The sequence below is a fragment of the Vipera ursinii genome, assembly GCF_947247035.1.
Source record: "Vipera ursinii genome assembly, chromosome: 4".
NCBI lineage: Eukaryota > Metazoa > Chordata > Lepidosauria > Squamata > Viperidae > Vipera > Vipera ursinii.
In genome coordinates, this window is record NC_139514.1 from 83,814,762 (window position 1) to 83,832,908 (window position 18,147).

An 18,147-nucleotide genomic window follows, 5' to 3' on the forward strand; every position below is an offset into this window, starting at 1 on the left:
AGATGGACACAATTAAAGCAGCAGTTGGATATACCACTGGAAGACCCATAGAACCAAGTTGGGAACAGTTCCTTCTAGAAAAAAAACCCTCTGTGGTTTCTAAGAGTTGACACCAGTGTGATGGCACATAATCAAAAAGAATGTAGCACTGGACTTAAAGAGTTCATATGTTGCACTAAGGTAATAATAAATAACTTTTTCAACTGAGGGCCACATCATTGTTGGTGCTGATGGTGCTGATTCAGAGCAGAGTGATGCTATAATGTTAGCAGAAAGAGTAGGACTGAACTTTGTGCCATTTTTTTCTCTTATTTGGAAAGATTGGTTGATTCCAGATGTTTCAACTTATCTATTTTAGATCTTAACTAATCTGACTGAAAAAGGGAAATAAACACACTACCAAAAATAGTCTTGGGTTTATTTTACAGTTGTGCAGGGTTCTGATGTTAGCAAAAATAGCCTGCAGACCTAACAAAACAAAATAAAATCTCCTTCGGCTTTCCCTCTGTATAGACTCAATAAATTCTGGGCAGGTTTGTCTGCTCCATTTTACAGAAGACTAAATCAGCAATGAAATTGCCCCTTAAAATCTCATGTTAATTTTTTCACAGCATATTTCCAAACCATTTAAAATGACACAGCTCAATCTTACGTCCAGTTAAATATCAACAAATGTTTTAATGACATGTCACTATATAACTAAAAAGGTAAAGTTTCCCCCCCAACATGCGTGCTAGTCGTTTCCAACTCTAGGGGCTGGTGCTCATCTCCGTTTCATAGCCAAAGAGCCAGCGCTTGTCCGAGGACATCTCCGTGGTCATGTGGCCGACATGACTAAACGCCAAAGGCGCACGGAACGCTGTTACCTTCCCACTGTAGTGGTCCCTATTTTTCTACTTGCATTTTTACATGCTTTCGAACTGCTAGGTTGGCAGAAGCTGGGACGAGTAACAGGGGCTAACTCTGTTATGCGGCACTCGGGATTCGACCTGCCAAACTGCCGACTTTCTGATCGACAAGCTCAGCATCCTAACCCACTGAGCCACCACGTCCCTCACTATATAACTAGCACATAACTAATCCAATAAAAAATTCATTCAGGACTGTCCCTGGCATCAGTCTTACAGCATCATTCAGAGTTCCTTAAAGACCTAAGTGTTCCCTCAGGCCCTATAGAGCAGTGATGGCAAACCTTTTAGAGACCGAGTGCCCAAACTGCAACCCAAAACCCACTTATGTATCATCAGGTGCCGGGTGGGCGTGGCCCTTTGGGTGGGTGTGGCCAATTGGGTGGGCGTGGCTGCAGTGGTAACGGCAGACTGGGTGGGACTAAAAAGTTCAATCAATCAATTCCAACTTTGCGAGAACTTTTTTTTCCCCGCGAGAAGTTGAAATTGATTGATTGATTGAATCTTTTTTTTTTTTTGCACACAGCAGCGGAGGTCTAAAGCGAAAAGGTTTTATAAAGCCCAGCTGAAGGCCTGGGACTGGGGTGACAGCGTGCGTGCCCACAGAGAAAGCTCGGTGTGCCACCTGTGGCATCCGTGCCATAGGTTCACCACCACAGCTATAGAGTATCAGGGAGACTTGAAGGAAATTTGCTACAACTGTTATATAAACAAAAAGGGCTTAAAAACTGGTGTCGTCAAGAGAACTTCGGTTTCCTAGACCATAGTCTGCTTTACCTACATGAAGGACTACTGGCAAGAGATGGAGTAAACCTCACAAGAACTGGAAAGAATATATTTGGAAAACAACTAATTCATCTTATCAGAAGGGCTTTCAAGTGAAATTGAGGGGGGGAAGAGGGCCAATCTTCAAGACCTTTAGAACCTAATTCCAAGCAAAAACCACTAGATAGATAACCAATCATATAAGGAGGCACATAGTAAAGAGAAAGAAGAAGAAGAAGAAAAGGAAAAACACAAAGAAGTAGAGAGTGAAGCAAAAGATGGAAAACCCAGATAAAAAGTAGGAGATATAAGAAACATACCCAAGACCCAGATGCCTATACACAAATGTTCAAAGTTTAGGGAACAAACAGGGTGAACTTGAAGTATTAGTACATGAAGACAGATATGATATAATTGCCATTACTGAAACTTGGTGGGATGAAATTCATGACTGGAATGTTCTGATGGAAGGATGCAAACTATTCAAAAGAAAGAGACCTAAGAAAAGAGGAGGTGGAGTTGCATTGGTGGAGCAGTGGGCTGATGCCTCCTTAAGTAACACCAGCTGCCTGCAATTAGTGCAGGTTCGCATCCCACCAGGCTCAAGGTTGACTCAGCCTTCCATCCTTCCGAGGTAGGTAAAATGAGGACCCAGATTGTTGGGGGCAATTAAGCTGACTTTGTAATAATGCCGCTTGGGGGTGTGTGAAAGCCCTAATAAGCAGGCATATACATAGAATGAAGGCTACTGCTAAGCTTGTAAGCCGCCCTGAGTCTTCGGAGAAGGGCGGGATATAAATGGGATTAAAATAAAAAAAAATAAAAAATATATAAAAGATCACTACAGCTCTACAGAAGTCCACAAAACCAAGGATGAAAACTTCCTAGAATCCGTATGGATCAATATAAAAGGGAAAAAGAATGACATTGCTATAGGCATATGCTACAGGCCACCCAACCAAGCTGAAAAAAATACATGAACTTTCTGCTAAACAATTAACAAATGTATGTAGGAAATATTCCACAGTAGTAATGGGAAACTTTAACTACCCTGATATTAACTGGGAGACAAACTCTGCAGCAAGTGGGAGATCAAACAGATTCTTAACCAGCCTAGCTTATAGCTTTGTCATCCAAAAGGCAGAGGAGGGAACTAGAGGAAAAGCTATTCCGGACCTAATTCTTACTAATAGAGAAGTGATAGCAGGAGTTGAAGTTTCCAGAACTTTGGGTGAAAGTGATCATGTCGTATTGAAATGCAATATAATGCAAACACAAGCAACAGAACATAATCTATCCAGTGTCTTAAACTTCAAAAGAGCTGATTTTAACAAACTCAGAGAGAATGTAAGAAAAAATCCTAAAGAGGAAGAAGCGTGGAAAACTCTGAAAAATATGATCATAACAGCCCAGTCCAACACAATACCACTGAAAAAGAAAAAAAAGAAGAAATCCAAGAAAAAACCAGCATGGTTGCACAAAGATTTTTTCTGATAAATTGAAAGACAAAAAGGACAAGTACAAACAATGGAAAGAGGGACACATATCTAAAGCAGAGTATCAGCAGATAGCCAGAATCTGCAAAGATGAAATCAGGAAAGCAAAGGCTCAGAATGAACAAAGATTTGCAATAAAAGTCAAAGATATTTTTAAAAAAAATTCTTTCAGCAAGTCAAGGAAACAGTAAGTCCACTTAAGAGAGAAGATGGTAAAGAAGTAATAGGCAGCAGAAAGAAAGCAGAACTGTTTAACTCTTTTTTTTAAAGGGGGAGGGAGAAACTATTGACCAATCAGCCTAACATGAATACCTGGGAAGATCCTGGAAATAAAAAAAACAGATTTGCAAACTTCTAGAAACAAATAAAGTTATAATTAAAAGCAAAAAAAATGAAATTTTAATGTGGAGAAAAACAAGGTTTTATACTTAGGCAGGAAAAATCAAAGAAAGGTACAAGTACAGTGCAGATTAGGTGAAACCTGGCTCAAAAACAGTAACTGTGAGAGGGACCTTGGAGTCCTAATGAACAATCACTTAAATATGAGCCAGCAATGTGCAGCAGCAGCCAAAAAAGCTAATACAATCTTTGGTTGTAAAATCATTGTGAAGTATCAGTACCGCTTTATAAAGCCTTAGTAAGGCCACACCTGGAATACAGTTTTGGTCACCACAAGAAAAGCAACTAAGATGATTAAAGGCCTGGAGACAAAAACATATGAAGAATGGTTGCAGTATTTGGGTTTGACTAATTTAGAGAAAAGAAGACTGGAGGGACATGATAGCAATATTCCAGTATTTGAGAGGTAGCTGCAAAGAGGAGGGGTTTAACTTATTTTCCAAAGCCCCAGAAGGCAGGACAAGAAACAATGAATGGAAACTAGTCAAGGAGGGAAGCAACCTGGAATTAAGCAGAAACTTCTTAACAGTGAGGACAATTAACCAGTGGAATTACTTGCCTTCAGGACTTGTGGGTGCTTCATCACTGGAGGTTTTTAAGAAGAGACTGGAGTGCCATATAATCTGAAATGGTATAGGGTCTCCTGCTTGAGCAAGGGGTGGACTAGAAGACCTCCAAGATTTCTTTCAGCTCTATTTTAATTGAAGAAGCAAGCAGACCAATAAATTTCAGCGAGGTTATTCCTTTCCCTGGTAGTTCCCAAGATTTCACCACTCTTATCTTTTTCTGTAGCTGGTTTTAGGGGTGAATAAGGACAGGAATACTCTGAGCTTTCTTAACTCTATTAACGTCTTTAAAAATCCAAGCCAAAGTTAATACCCCTCTCTATTAACACATATAAACACATGCATGCCCACAGCAGTCTTCTATTCAGTTCTGCAAAAGCAGTCTTCTGTATCAAATGACTTTTATTCAATAGATATCTTTTGTAGTCTTGAAAGATGTAATTTAACATTTTAACATTAATAAAGAGCCTTCTGTATGCGAAATGTCCAGGAGCATTAGAAGTCAGGGTAAAGAATATTAACATTGGCAACCATCCCACATACCATAGATGGCAGAAGTTTCAGAAAAATATTTGTGGTATAAAAAGAGAGAACATGCTGTCCCAGGTGGAATGCCTTATAAAGCAAATTTCTTTCCATCATTTCTTAAATATCTCCCCTCATCCATTAGAAGGGGTTTTTTATTTTAAGAAAAGATACTACACCAAAAATTGGGTCCTCTTTGTTCTCATAAATAAATAAATAAATAAATACCAATTTGTGTTGCCTAAGCACATATGAGACCCACTTTGCTGTAGTGGTTAAGACATCAGAATAGAAACTGGGAAACTGTTGAGTTCTAGACCCACCTTATGCCAGTCACTCTCTCTTTCAGCCCTAGGAAGGGGCAATGGCACCACTTCTGAAAAACAGTGCAAAGAAAACAGCAGAGACTAGTCCTTGCAATTGCTAGGAGTCAAAAATTGATTCAAAGGCACAAAAAATAAAAATGATATCAACCACAAAGTAGAAGCAGCCCTGCTTTTCAGTGGCCTTCTGATTACTACATACCTAAAACAGCCTTTCTCAAACAGATGCTATTTAGATACTGTATTTTGGACTGCAATTTCCAGGATTCCCAGCTGGAATCAGTATTCTGGTAGGTGTACTGCCCACTCATCTTGACACAGGCAACAGTCTATAGAAGGTTGCTACGCTACATAATGGAAAAGTCCTGGCATATTCCATAAAAGCTAGTTATTATTGATTCAAGAAAACAATGTTGAGGTTACCAAGTTACAAACCAGAAAGTTACACACAAGGCTGTGATTGTGGGAAACATTTGCTTCCGTTTTTTCAAAACAAACACTTCCACAGACTCTTTGAAAATGCTAGACTTAAGGAAACAGATATCTGTATTATGCCTGCATTTTTTTCCAAAGACGCAGCTCTGAGTCAGCACTGTACAACCATAAGAATAATGTACTGTAATAGCTGTTTTTAAATGTTAAGAGAGAATTCAGTCATAGATCTCACATGACAGAAGTGGTTTGGTCTTTAGGAGGATTATATGCCTAAAAAGAAGTGCTTATTTGTTGTGAAGTGTGTTGCTTACAATAAAAGAGGAAGAGTAAAAGAGGTTTAAAAGATTAGTCAAGATGGTGACCACAACAGCACAAAGATGCAGGGCTTTGATCACACAGATAAAGTCACAGTCATATGTTTCTATAACCTCATCATCCCTCAAGCATAGTTCCTGCATAGTATTCATCTTAATGTCAAACTTTATATTGATTATGTTCATACATATTTGCATTTTGATGTTCTTTCAGATTTATGTCAGTTTGCTGATAATAAAGAAATCAGTATTCAGTCATTTCAATTGTACAGTGTCCACAGTTTCCTTTTTATATGGTTTGTGCAGTTTTGTCAGGCAGCTGGAAATCTTATGTGCTTTTTCTTTCTCCCTGATCTACTTAACTACAGAGATCAACATGGAAACTTTAATTATAATATAATCAAAAGTTCTTCTCTTTATATGATGAAAGGAAGAGTCAAGATGTGCTAATTAGCTTTTCCCTCCATAGCAGAGAAATGTAGCAAGGAGCCTGAATGCAGGTAGGCTTTTTTGCAAATCAAGTTCTAAAGGATGCAGAAAAGCTACAATTATAGCAAACTTCTCACAACACTTGCCCTCTAGTACATCAGGGACAGAGGTAAAAGACTTGCATACTAACATAAAACACTTGCATACCTGTTCATCATGAGTGTAAGAATAATTGAATAGGAGCAATTGGTTATTGTAAATGGTGAGTAAATGATCAGTTCAAGTAACATATGTGAAAATGAGAAAATATAAAGACTAACCATAACACAACATAGGAAAGGAAATAGTTTACCTGTTATGGTCTTTGCACTTCTCAGTTCAGAATTTTCTTCTGTTTCTTACATTTGAAGTGGAGAGAATCTATCTCTGTATTTACTGGTACATTTCTGCATTAATATATATACTATTAATATTTTGGGTCTGTTATTTAACAATGAAAAATAGCTTTCTCCCAATTAGTAAAATGAAAACCTAACTATAAGCTGACACTGAATTCAGTTCTGTTTCTCAGAAAAGAACCTGGATTTGAAACTCTTTAATTTAACTCTAGTTAGTTATCAGCTTCTAGTTAGAAAGTTCTTGAAAGTCAATCCTGATATATTTATTTCCATTTTAAATAGGTATGAGAGAAAAGTCCAGTGTGACTCAGTTCCATTTGCTCTGCCTGTTCCCCATGAAGATAGTCAAACAAATCAAAGAACTGAAGCATTCAAAATCCAATTTTAGTTTCATCTTCCTATAACATTATTGGTCATGGCAATGGTTTCCACACATTATGTTAAGCCATACTAAATTGGGTTAAATTAGATTAGGTTAGGTTTCATGCAGTCTGTGAATCTAGGCATTGTGGCTTGTATCCCAGGGTTTGCAGTGTGTGAACAAGCCATAGTAGATTATTCAACAAAGTTAAAATGATTATTTTGTGCGATGTACAAATCCACCTTCTTACATTTGTTAATAATGGTGGCTTTGATGCTAAGGTCTCCTTTATCTTAATTACCAATATGGCCTAGTATGTCTCTTGTTTCTGCAAATAAGATGAAATTATTTTTAGGCTTACCCAACAATTAAAAATTTTCTACCAAGTTTTATCTTGTATTAGATTAATATAAAACTTTGGCATGTCTCAAGGTGAATGAAATTAACACAAATGTTATCTGGAACACTTTGAGTTACACAAGAATTGACAAAAATAGATTTCCAAATGTCTAGATCAGAAGATTCTTTTAACAATCTGCCTACTTGGTTTGTGAATCCAAAAATAGATAACTAGTGACTTGAGGCTATTTTATTCCCTAATGAACTTTTTATAAGAGTGTTTGGTGATGTTTTTCAAACTAATTATTCATAGCTTTCATAACTATTTGGAATTTATTTATTTATTTATTTATTTATTTATTTATTTATTTATTTATTTATTATATTTTTATACCGCCCTTCTGCCGAAGGACTCAGGGCGGTGTACAGGGCAATAAATATAAAAACAGAATACAAAAGTTAAAAAACGATTAAATATAATGCCCAAATTTAAAATTTAAAACAATAATTAAAAACATATTAAAACCCCCAACCCTAACTCATCAAACCAGTCAGATTTCTCAAATAAATACATTTTTAGATCGCGCTGGAAGGAGCGAAGGTCGGGGGCCATCTGGAGCTCAACCAGCAAGCGGTTCCACAGGTCTGGCGCGCCCACAGAGAACGCCCTCCCCCTGGGGGCCACCAATCGGCATTCTTTGATCGGAGGCACCCTGAGGAGGCCCTCTCTGTGGGAGCGCGCTGGATGGAGGGAAGTTGATGCCGGCCGCAAGTGTTGCCGTAGGTAATCCGGACCCATGCCATGTAGGGCTTTGTAAGCCATTACCAACACCTTGAATCTCACCCGGAGGGCAACCAGCAGCCAATGCAGCTCGCGGAGCAAAGGTGTAACATGGGAGTATCGGGAAACTCCCAGTACAACTCGCTCGGCTGCATTCTGCACCAGTTGGAGCCTCCGAGTGGACTTCAAGGGCAGCCCCATGTAGAGAGCATTACAGTAGTCTAGACGAGAGGTCACGAGCGCATGAGTGACTGTACGCAAGGCATCCCGGTCCAGATAGGGTCGCAACTGGCGCACCAGGCGAACCTGGGCAAAGGCCCCCCTAGTCACAGCTCCAATATGCTCTTCTAAAGAGAGCTGTGAATCTAGAAGGACCCCCAAGTTGCGTGCCCTATCTACGGGGGGTAATAGCTCACCCCCCATGGCCAGAGATGGAATAATCGGAATTTCCCGGGATGCCAGCACGAACAGCCACTCAGTCTTGTCAGGGTTGAGCCGAAGCCTGTTCCTCCCCATCCAGACCCGGACCGCCTCCAGGCAGCGGGACCTATGATCCACCATTTCCTATTCATTGTTAATTTTAAGTTAATATCCTGTATACAAAATACTTGACAAAGTTTCTACCTTTTCCTTATGCACTGTTTATTTTCAATAATCCCTACAGACTTATTTTTCTTCTTGATTACATGCAAATAAAACTGCAAGATAATACCACCCAGCTTAGGAAGAAGCACACTGCAAAGACATTTTTCTCATGGGCTTTAAGATTTTATGAGCTATTTCCAAATGAAATAGCCTTGTCACATTGAGCCAGAAAATGGAGGGAGCTATGTACTGAATTAAATAACTATTTTATTCAATTAGTCATTATAAGTTGATCCTCAATTAAAACCCATCTGTGTTACACTGTAATGTCCAAATTGTTCACTCCCCCTTCAGTATAATATCATAAAACAAATGTGGATGATGCAGAAAATATTTGTGTTATTTCTCATCAGTATAGTTCCCTATGCAGTTGAAGTGGGATGGAAATGAAATTGGAAACAGAGATGGTCATCTGTTGTGTTCCAGGAGAATCCTGTGGTACTCCAGATTTAAGTGAACTACACTTTCCAGCATCTCTCACTTTTGGCTAAATTGGCTGATGATGCTGGTCATTCAGGAATGTCCACTAAGCACATATTCACATTCCTGATATAATCTATTACTACGAGCAGCTCTCCTTGGGTGATCTTACTGATGTCCCTTCCCTTAACCCTTGGTATTAGGCCTATCAGCCCTCCAGTCTATTCTTGGCTTTTGGCTTATGTTTGTAACTCAAATATATCCTTCGTTTAGCCCATGGCAGAGTCTCAAGAGTGTTATAACAACCAGTGATAAGAATCTCATTATTATTGTGGTTTGTTTAAGACATTTTGCTATCTTAAGTTTCAGAATAACAGAATTGGAAGGGACCTTGGAGGTCTTCTAGTCCAACCCCCTGCTCAGGCAGGAAATCCTATACCATTTCATTCAAATTGTTGTCCGATCTCTTCTTAAAAGCCTCCAGTGTTGGAGCACCCACAGCTTTGAAAGTTGAAGTACAAGTAGACATTTTTTAATTTGTTTATTTGCAGTATAGGTTTTGAAGGCCATTCAAGCTCAGAATTGTTTTAGGTGGTATGTATTTAAAAAGAAAAAAGAAAAAAAAGAAAATCCCATTCTGGATAAACATACTCCTTCAGACAAAAGATAGCACCAAGAATATTCTACAAACACCCTACTCCAAAACCTGGAAGAACAGCCCAATTTTAAAATATTTGTTTTTAAAGGAACATCATCAGGATGGGGAAACATCATTCTCTTCAAGAATCCTACTTCAATATCAGTAATATTAGTGGCTTCTGACTTACTTAGGTCAGCAGACTAATTTAGGAGACAGACTGAGCTTCAAGGGCACATGGGTGTGTCTTCCAACAACGATGTAGTTCAGGAAACTAGGCCTGGCTACCCACTTTGCCTAATGATATGGGTATTCTTTAGAACTACATGCAGGACTTCTAAGACAAAGAAATAAATAATGGAGTAAGATTTTTTCTGTATCATAAATTGAGTTCTTGACTGAGTCAGCAGATCATTCATCCATATAGCCAATATGCTGATGAGTCACTGATTTCTTTGCTCTATACAAGCCCTGCTATTTAAATTCCTCTTAAATAAAAAGGATTACATAAATAGCCAGAGTGGAATTGGAACTTACTCTAAGCCACTGGCATTATCCTTAAATCACTAGTGCAAACTCACAACTATGTGGTGTTTTGCACTGACATTTTTCCTCCATGTATTAATCATTGGTTCTAAAGATTATAATAGTTCAAAGTTCTCACTGGCTCCAGATCCCTGTATTTTTGTTTTGTTGAGATTTTTTTTGTTGTTTCATCATTTTGCATTTACTGTTTGATGAAATATGCAATTACTGTAATGTTACTTTCCTGGAAACTAGCAACATCTGGGGACATATTAATACATATACACCCATTTTATCAATAAACATGCTGTGTATAATCTAATCCAGAGGGGAGCAATTTGCTTGTGGACAAGAGAGACTTTCAAAAGCACAGAAGCTGTGGGGATAATGCAAGATGATAACATGAGATGGTGGCAATTTGGGGTGCTTTTTATGAATAGGAAAGTAATTGTATTTCAGAGTCCAACAACTTTTCAGGCACTGTTGCATAAATTTGTTGTGATAGCATGAGTATAAAAATATTAAAATATTTTAATATGTCTAAAATCTTGTGATCTCACAAAAACCCATGAGCTTTCAGTGATCTCAGCTCAGAGGCCTCATCCAAGCATCAAGAAATTTAACAAGACTTAGTAATGTATTATTTTATCCTTTTTATTTTAATTAATATTTTAATTTATTATTGGGTTTTTGGAGGATACCATTTAGGGCCATTGTATACCAACTTCTACTGCAGTTATGACAAATAATTTGGGAAGCTGTATGCACTACCAAATTTCAATTACCAAATTTCAGCAATATAGCAGGTTTTAGGGGGCTGGAATTTTGTGCATTTTGTTGAGACAAAGTAATCCAATGCCGTGATATATACCTGGCAAATGAGAGAAATAACTAAAAAATAATTACTAAGACTGTGTTCCTGAGGTCAAAAAGTATTTCAGTAGTATAAGACTACTAACTTTTTAAGCTCTAAGTTCTGAAATATTTTGCAAATTAAGAGTATTGTTTCATATTTAGATCTCAGTTGGTGATTGTGTTAAGAGTCTTAGTGGATTTTTATCTTATAGCAACTTGTTTAACCTCATGTTTTCATTTTTTATATACATTTTCTTCCCATACATTAAAAAAAGCAAAGCGTTTAGCTATGTACCAGGAAGCTGATTCAGAAGATGAAGAAACCTCACCTAAAGTGGGGACATTGTCTCAGCGGGATAGTATTAGTAGTCACCAGAGCGTCAAAGTCACCTTCAGGAACCAGAGTGTAAAATCTCATAGACGAACAGGAAGCAGAGCAGAAGCCAAAAGAGCAAGCATTCTTTCAAAGCATACAGCTTTCAGTAGCCCAATGGTAAGTAAGGATGGGATAGTGATATTTTATTCTAATTGTTCCCTTAGTACCACCATTTTAATCTAATTGTACCCAATCCAACTATGTTTTACTAAACCTGTACATCATGACTTGCCAGGCCAGAGGACCCATGAGACATGTTAGCAATCCACCAAACCAACCTTCTGGCTTCTGCATTCTGTAGGAATGCAGAAGCTGTGCAATTTTAGTTCCTAGCTAGTCGCAATGCAGCTGGCAGCTTATATTCTGTATTGTAGGTACAAGGTATGATGGGGAAGACAAGCCAACAATAAAAGAAGCAACTTGTAGTTAACTCATGGACCACACAGCTACTTCCTAGGTTGATTTTACATATGACTTCCAGTTGCCCTTGGTGAACCGGTAGTATCTATTCATTTTCTCTTCTCTCCAATTTAATAAAGGATGTACTATAACCTTATATAGTCCTTTATGTGAAACAAGAAAAAATGAACTTATGATTTATTGTTTTGGTGATTAGACAAAATAGATTATAGAAAAAAGAGAGTTATATTGTAACCATACAGTAAGAGATAAATTTATAATTGTACTATAATTGCTATAAAGAGGATCAGAAGCTACTTCTATCTTTTTTTCCTTTTTCCTATTTTACTTTTCATTTCTTGCACTTTTACTTTCTCTTTAATTTCTTTGTTTTATTTATGTTAATATTAGACTTCTATCTTTAAAAAAATATTTAATAAAATTATAGAAAAAGGATGACCTATAATTATTAGTTTGTTTTGTGTTTTAATGTCAAATCAATTTATTTCAATCAAATATCATAGACTCTTAGAATTCATCTATTCCATCCAGAATCTGTTTCAAGACCTTTAATAAAAAAAATTCACCATTTTATGTATGTGGCAATCTGAATTGAACAACTTTCTTTGTAATTTTAAGCCATTGATCCTAGCTAGTCCTGTCCTCTGGGCAACAGAGAATAACTGCTCTTCTTATGTGTGAAAAACCATCAGATATTTGAGGACTGCTATCATATCCTTTTAGTCATCTTTTTTATAAGTTATACATTCTCAGATTCTTTAACCATTCACTGAAGTAAACAATTTATTTATTTTTTTTAACTTTTTTTAGCTTTTCCTAATCTGTCATGTTTGATGTTGCAAGCTGCCCAGAATCGCCTTGGAGTGAGATGGGTGGCAAATTTAATTAATAAGTAAATTCACACACACACACACACAGAGACATACACACACCACACCACTGGAACATGATATGAGGCACAACAGGGACAGTTTAGTTTATACATAGTTTTATAACAAGTTTCATGCCTACAGTCAATTGCACTGAAACAAACTTCCAGTGAATAAATATTACAGTTTGTTTCATAGAACTGAAAACATAAGGAGTGGTTTTTTACATTGCTTAGAAGTGATTCCCTATCCATATAAAAATTTACTCTTTCAATGGACAACCCAAAAAAAAAAACCCTTACTTGTTAAGACCAGAGCTGGATCACAACATCTTCTGAATAAGAGAGAACCTATTTACTCAAAGACAAATGGGATTATTTTTTTTATTGAAAAGTTTTAAAATACATTTTATCTTTAACAATCCCCCCCTCCCCCCCACCTATCCCTCCCTTCTCCTCCCCCCCTTTCCCCCCTCCCCCCCCCGACTTCCCAGAGCTAAGTACAGGGTATAAAAACAAAGAACAATCATAAACATCCATATGCTACCAACAATAAATTCTTAAATCTATCACTCTCTAGCTCATATAAGATAACTACAAACAATACTAATATTACATATAAAAAAGAAAAAAAAGAAATAGAAAGGAAGACTTATTCAAATGCTAAATGAAACTTTTTAGTCCCATATTTGTTCTGGATATATTCAATCCATTTTCTCCACTCCATAATATAACGTTCTTGCGAATGATCTTTCAAATAAGCCGAGATCTTTGCCATCTCTGCCAGGTCAGAAACCTTTAAAGTCCATTCTTCTATAGTCGGCAATTCCTCCTTCTTCCAATATTGACCTATTAAAAGTCTTGCTGCTGTAATTAAATTCAACATCAACTTAGTGTCCACAACTGTAGCATCTGTAATTATACCCAACAAAAAGAGTTGCGGACAAAACTTTATCCTTTGCTTGAAAATCTTCTGCATATTCCACCAAATTTTTATCCAAAAAGCCTTGACCTTTTTACAGGTCCACCATATATGAAAATATGTTGCATCTTCGCCACCACACCTCCAGCATTTTGGCTGATAATTCGGATACATACTTGCAAGCTTTTTAGGATCTAAGTGCCATCTATAAAACATTTTATAAAAGTTCTCTCTTAACTTTTGAGCTTGTGTAAATTTTACGTTCCTCACCCAGATCTTTTCCCACGTGTCCATTGTAATAACTTCTTGGATGTTCTGGGCCCATTTTATCATACAATCTTTAACAAGTTCTGTTTCTGAGTCAATTTCTATCAAAGCAAGATATATCCGTTTGATATGTGCTGGACCCTGATTTCTAATTTGCTTTATCAAATTTTCATCAGTCATTGCAAAACCAGTTTTCTGATCTTCTTTCCACCTGGCCCGTAACTGAGTATATTGAAACCAAGTTTGAACAATCTTCTCATCTCGCAAGAGGTTATACGGCTTCAAACACCAGACATTTCTTTCCAAACTTAAAATCTCCTTATACGTAGTCACATCATGTTTGAAACCAACATTTATGTTTTCTATTGCGTGTTTTGGAATTGCCCACAATGGCATCTTACAGTCTAACTTATGTCTATACTTCTTCCAAACTCTCAACAATGCCTGTCTTAAAATATGCACTTTAAACACATTATCTACCTTCTTATCATACAACAAATATGCATGCCAGCCAAATAACAAGTCGTGGCCCTCAAGATTTAATAATCTCTCTTGTGTCAAATTAATCCAATCACTTATTCCTGCTAACGCAGCAGCTTCATAATATAATTTAAGATTGGGCATTTTTAGACCACCTCTTTCACGAGTATCCTGCATAATCTTAAATTTAACTCGTGGCCTTTTCCCTGCCCAAACAAATTTATTGATACCCCGTTGCCATTCTTCCAGATTAGAATCTTTCTTAAGAACCGGTATCATTTGAAATAAGAATAAAAATTTAGGCAGGACATTCATTTTCACTGCTGCGATTCTTCCCAACAAAGACAATTGCAATTTTTCCCAACTCTCCATTTCTTTTTGAATTTTTCCCCATAATTTTTCATAGTTATTTTTATATAACTTTGTATTAGAGGGTGACAAAAACACCCCCAAATATTTGACCCTTTTAGCAATCTCAAATCCAGTTAATCCTTCTAAAAGAGCCTTTTGCGATACTGTCATATTTTTGGCCAGAATTTTAGTTTTTTGTGCATTAACTTTAAATCCAGAAACCTTCCCATATTGCATTATTATCTCCATCAGGTCCACAACAGAGTTCTCCGGCTGGGTCACCGTAACAACCAGATCATCTGCGAATGCTCTCGATCTATAATCCTGATCTCTAATTTGTATATCCTTAATTCTTTCCGAATTCCGTATTTTTACCAGTAATATCTCCAATGTTAACACAAATAACAAAGGCGATAACGGACACCCTTGCCTTGTGCCCTTCTCAATATTACATGCTTCAGTCAAACTATTGTTAACTATTATTCGGGCAGTTTGTTTTTGATATAATGCCCTAATTGGTTGCAAAAATTTATCCCCAAAATTCATTTTATCTAAAACTTTCATCAAAAATTGCCAGTTCAATTGATCAAAGGCTTTTTCAGCATCTAAAAAAATTAGCGCCGCAGGGATCTGGTTGTTCCTTTCCAAAAACTCTAACACATCAAATATATGCCTCACATTATTTTTCATTTGCCTACCACTAATAAACCCAGTTTGATCCCCATGAATCACCTGTTGCAGAACCCTCATCAATCTGTTAGCCAACACCTTAGCAAATATCTTGTAATCTGTATTTAAAAGTGATATCGGTCTATAGTTTTTTACTTGAGTAGCATCTTGATCTTCCTTCGGAATCAAAGAGATAAAAGCAGTTCTCCAAGACGGAGGCACCTTTCCCCCTCTCTGAATTGTCTGGAACAGTTCCTTTAACGGTTTTATCAACTCTAATTGTAAATTTTTGTAGTAAGCCGCAGTCAAACCATCCGTACCTGGCGCTTTATCCACCTTCAATTCCTTAATTGCTATAAGAATTTCTTCTTCTGTTATCAATTGATTAATCTCCTCTTTTTGTGCTTGCGTAAGAACCGGGATGCTAGCGTTCTCCAAATATACATCAATGTCTTTTTCATTAATCTTCTCCTTAGCATATAATTTAGAATAAAAATCCACAAAGGCTTCCTTAATAAGATCCTGTTGAAACACAACCTTTCCCTTATGTTCAATTTTATCTATATTAGAAGCCCTTTGCTTTTTCCTTAGTCTGTAAGCTAGCCATCTACCTGGCTTATTAGCATTGCAAAAAGTATTATGCCTGGCAAACCGCAAATTGGTTGCCACTTGATCAACCATCAATTTATCAAATTGTGCTCTTAATAGCTTAATAACCTCCTTAATCTTCACATCCAATGGATTCAAAATTAAGGCCTTTTCTTTTTCCCTAATTTCATTCTCCAATTCTTTCCTTCTGGCTTCCAAAGTACGTCTGCATTTATTATTTATATATATCAACACTCCTCTCATGTAGGCCTTGCTAGCATCCCAAACCATATCCATAGAGGTATCCTTGTTCATATTAATTTCAAAAAAATCCTTCATCTGCTGTTTACATTCTTCCACATTTCTCTGATTTCTAAACAAATTCTCATTTACACGCCACGAGCGCCTAAAAGACAAATGGGATTATTGAAGTTAGAGCCTATTTGCAAAACAAACGCATTCTAGAGATTTGGGAAGGTATAGCAGACAACCAGCAATTTGCAAACTGTTCACTCTGCATTTTTTTTTTATTCCAGGAAAAAGACATCACGCCTGATCCTAATTTGCTACAAAAAGTAAAAGAATGTGCAAAGTACCTGCAAAATCCCGATCAACCATTATCCCAACTGTCCCCTGAACTTTCAGACATCTTTGACTTTTTCATAGCTTTGACAATCTGCAATACGGTGGTGGTTACATCTCCAAATCAACCACGACAAAAGGTAAGGTAGACCTGCTGTTGAACTGATTATTACGAGAGGTTCTTGGTGCTCTCCGAGCTTGGTTGTTTCCTTGCAGACATTTCATTATCCAAACTTATTAATATCATCAGTGCTAGTAAGGAATGGAATTTGATCTTAGTTTATATTCTGGTGGCTTGTCCTATCAGTTTAGGTGGGGGTGTTGGTTAGAGGTTCTTTGGTTGGGTTGTTTACAGTTGGCTTGTTTGGTAGTTATTTGGTGGAGGTATTGTTTACTTGATTGTTGGTCTGATGTTAATCTTGGAGTTAATTTATGCTAATCTAGACATGGTGGCTCAGTGGGTTAGGACGCTGAGCTTATCGATCAGATGGTCGGCAGTTTGGTGGGTCGAATCCCGAGTGCTGCATAACAGAGTGAGCTCCTGTTACTCGTCCCAGCCTCTGTCAAGCAGCTTGCATTCTTAGACTGAATGTTAGGAAAACTTTTCTGATTTTTTTTTTACATTTTTAAACATAGATTCAATTCCTAAGTGCTGGAACAATAGAAAAGAAATTATCTACACTGGTTCTTTGACGAGAGCTTCCATATTGCCTCAGCTCCTTCATTCTTCCTTTTAGAATTCTGTTCCTAGCAACAATCATATTAATTACCCTCTTCTGAATACATTTCATTTTGTTGATATTCTTTTTAAGTTGTAATACTCAAAACTAGAGACATTTGAAGCAAATGTTTTTCCAGGCCACATCAGGAGAATTTTATATAGACAGGAGAGGGATATATTATATTTGAAATTGATTTTATTATGAATGTAAAACTACAGCTCATGAAGGGCTCAAAACAAATCCAAAACAAATAGAGCAAGGAAAGATACAGAAAGACTGGTGTGGGGAGCAATTACCGGTAATCTTTCTATTATAATCAAAACAGAATTATGAATTCCCTATTGTTCCTCTATCCCATATACATCCTGATAAAAGCTCTTGCTTCATTATTGTTCTGTGTTTGTTTTATTAATCTTTTGCAAGAAGAAGGTTTTTAGAAATGTAAGTATATATTTGGACCCAAGAATATGAATTCCAAAGGACATATTAGGGAAAGAATAACCAATTACAGAATTTTTGTTTTCTTTTGTTTTTATTGATCTGGTTCAGCTTCTGATCTGTTAAATGTGAACCAGTGAAGCAAAGTTAGACCAAGAAGTTATTCCCCATTTATTTTCACACACAAGGTTATATTTGAAAATTCTGATTGAATATCAGTGCATAGCTACATCAGTATGTGCTACTACAGATTAACAATCTTTGTTCTATTCCAGTTCCCCAGTTATGAACAGTTAATCATCTTCTCTGAACTGAAGAAAATATTTGTAAACATTCACTCTGT

General features: G+C 37.0%; 1 protein-coding gene across 3 annotated transcripts in view; it reads left to right on the top strand.

Annotated features, from left to right (window-relative positions):
* The window catches only part of ATP10A (ATPase phospholipid transporting 10A (putative)), a 178,553-nt gene that overhangs the window by 117,598 nt on the left and 42,808 nt on the right, over window positions 1-18,147 (top strand). For all 3 annotated transcript variants that reach the window (XM_083361488.1, XM_083361489.1, XM_083361490.1), the window contains 2 exons: window positions 11,397-11,614; window positions 16,599-16,784. In XM_083361488.1, coding sequence (XP_083217614.1) covers window positions 11,397-11,614; window positions 16,599-16,784 — 404 coding nt within the window. The remainder of the gene's footprint in view (window positions 1-11,396; window positions 11,615-16,598; window positions 16,785-18,147) is intronic.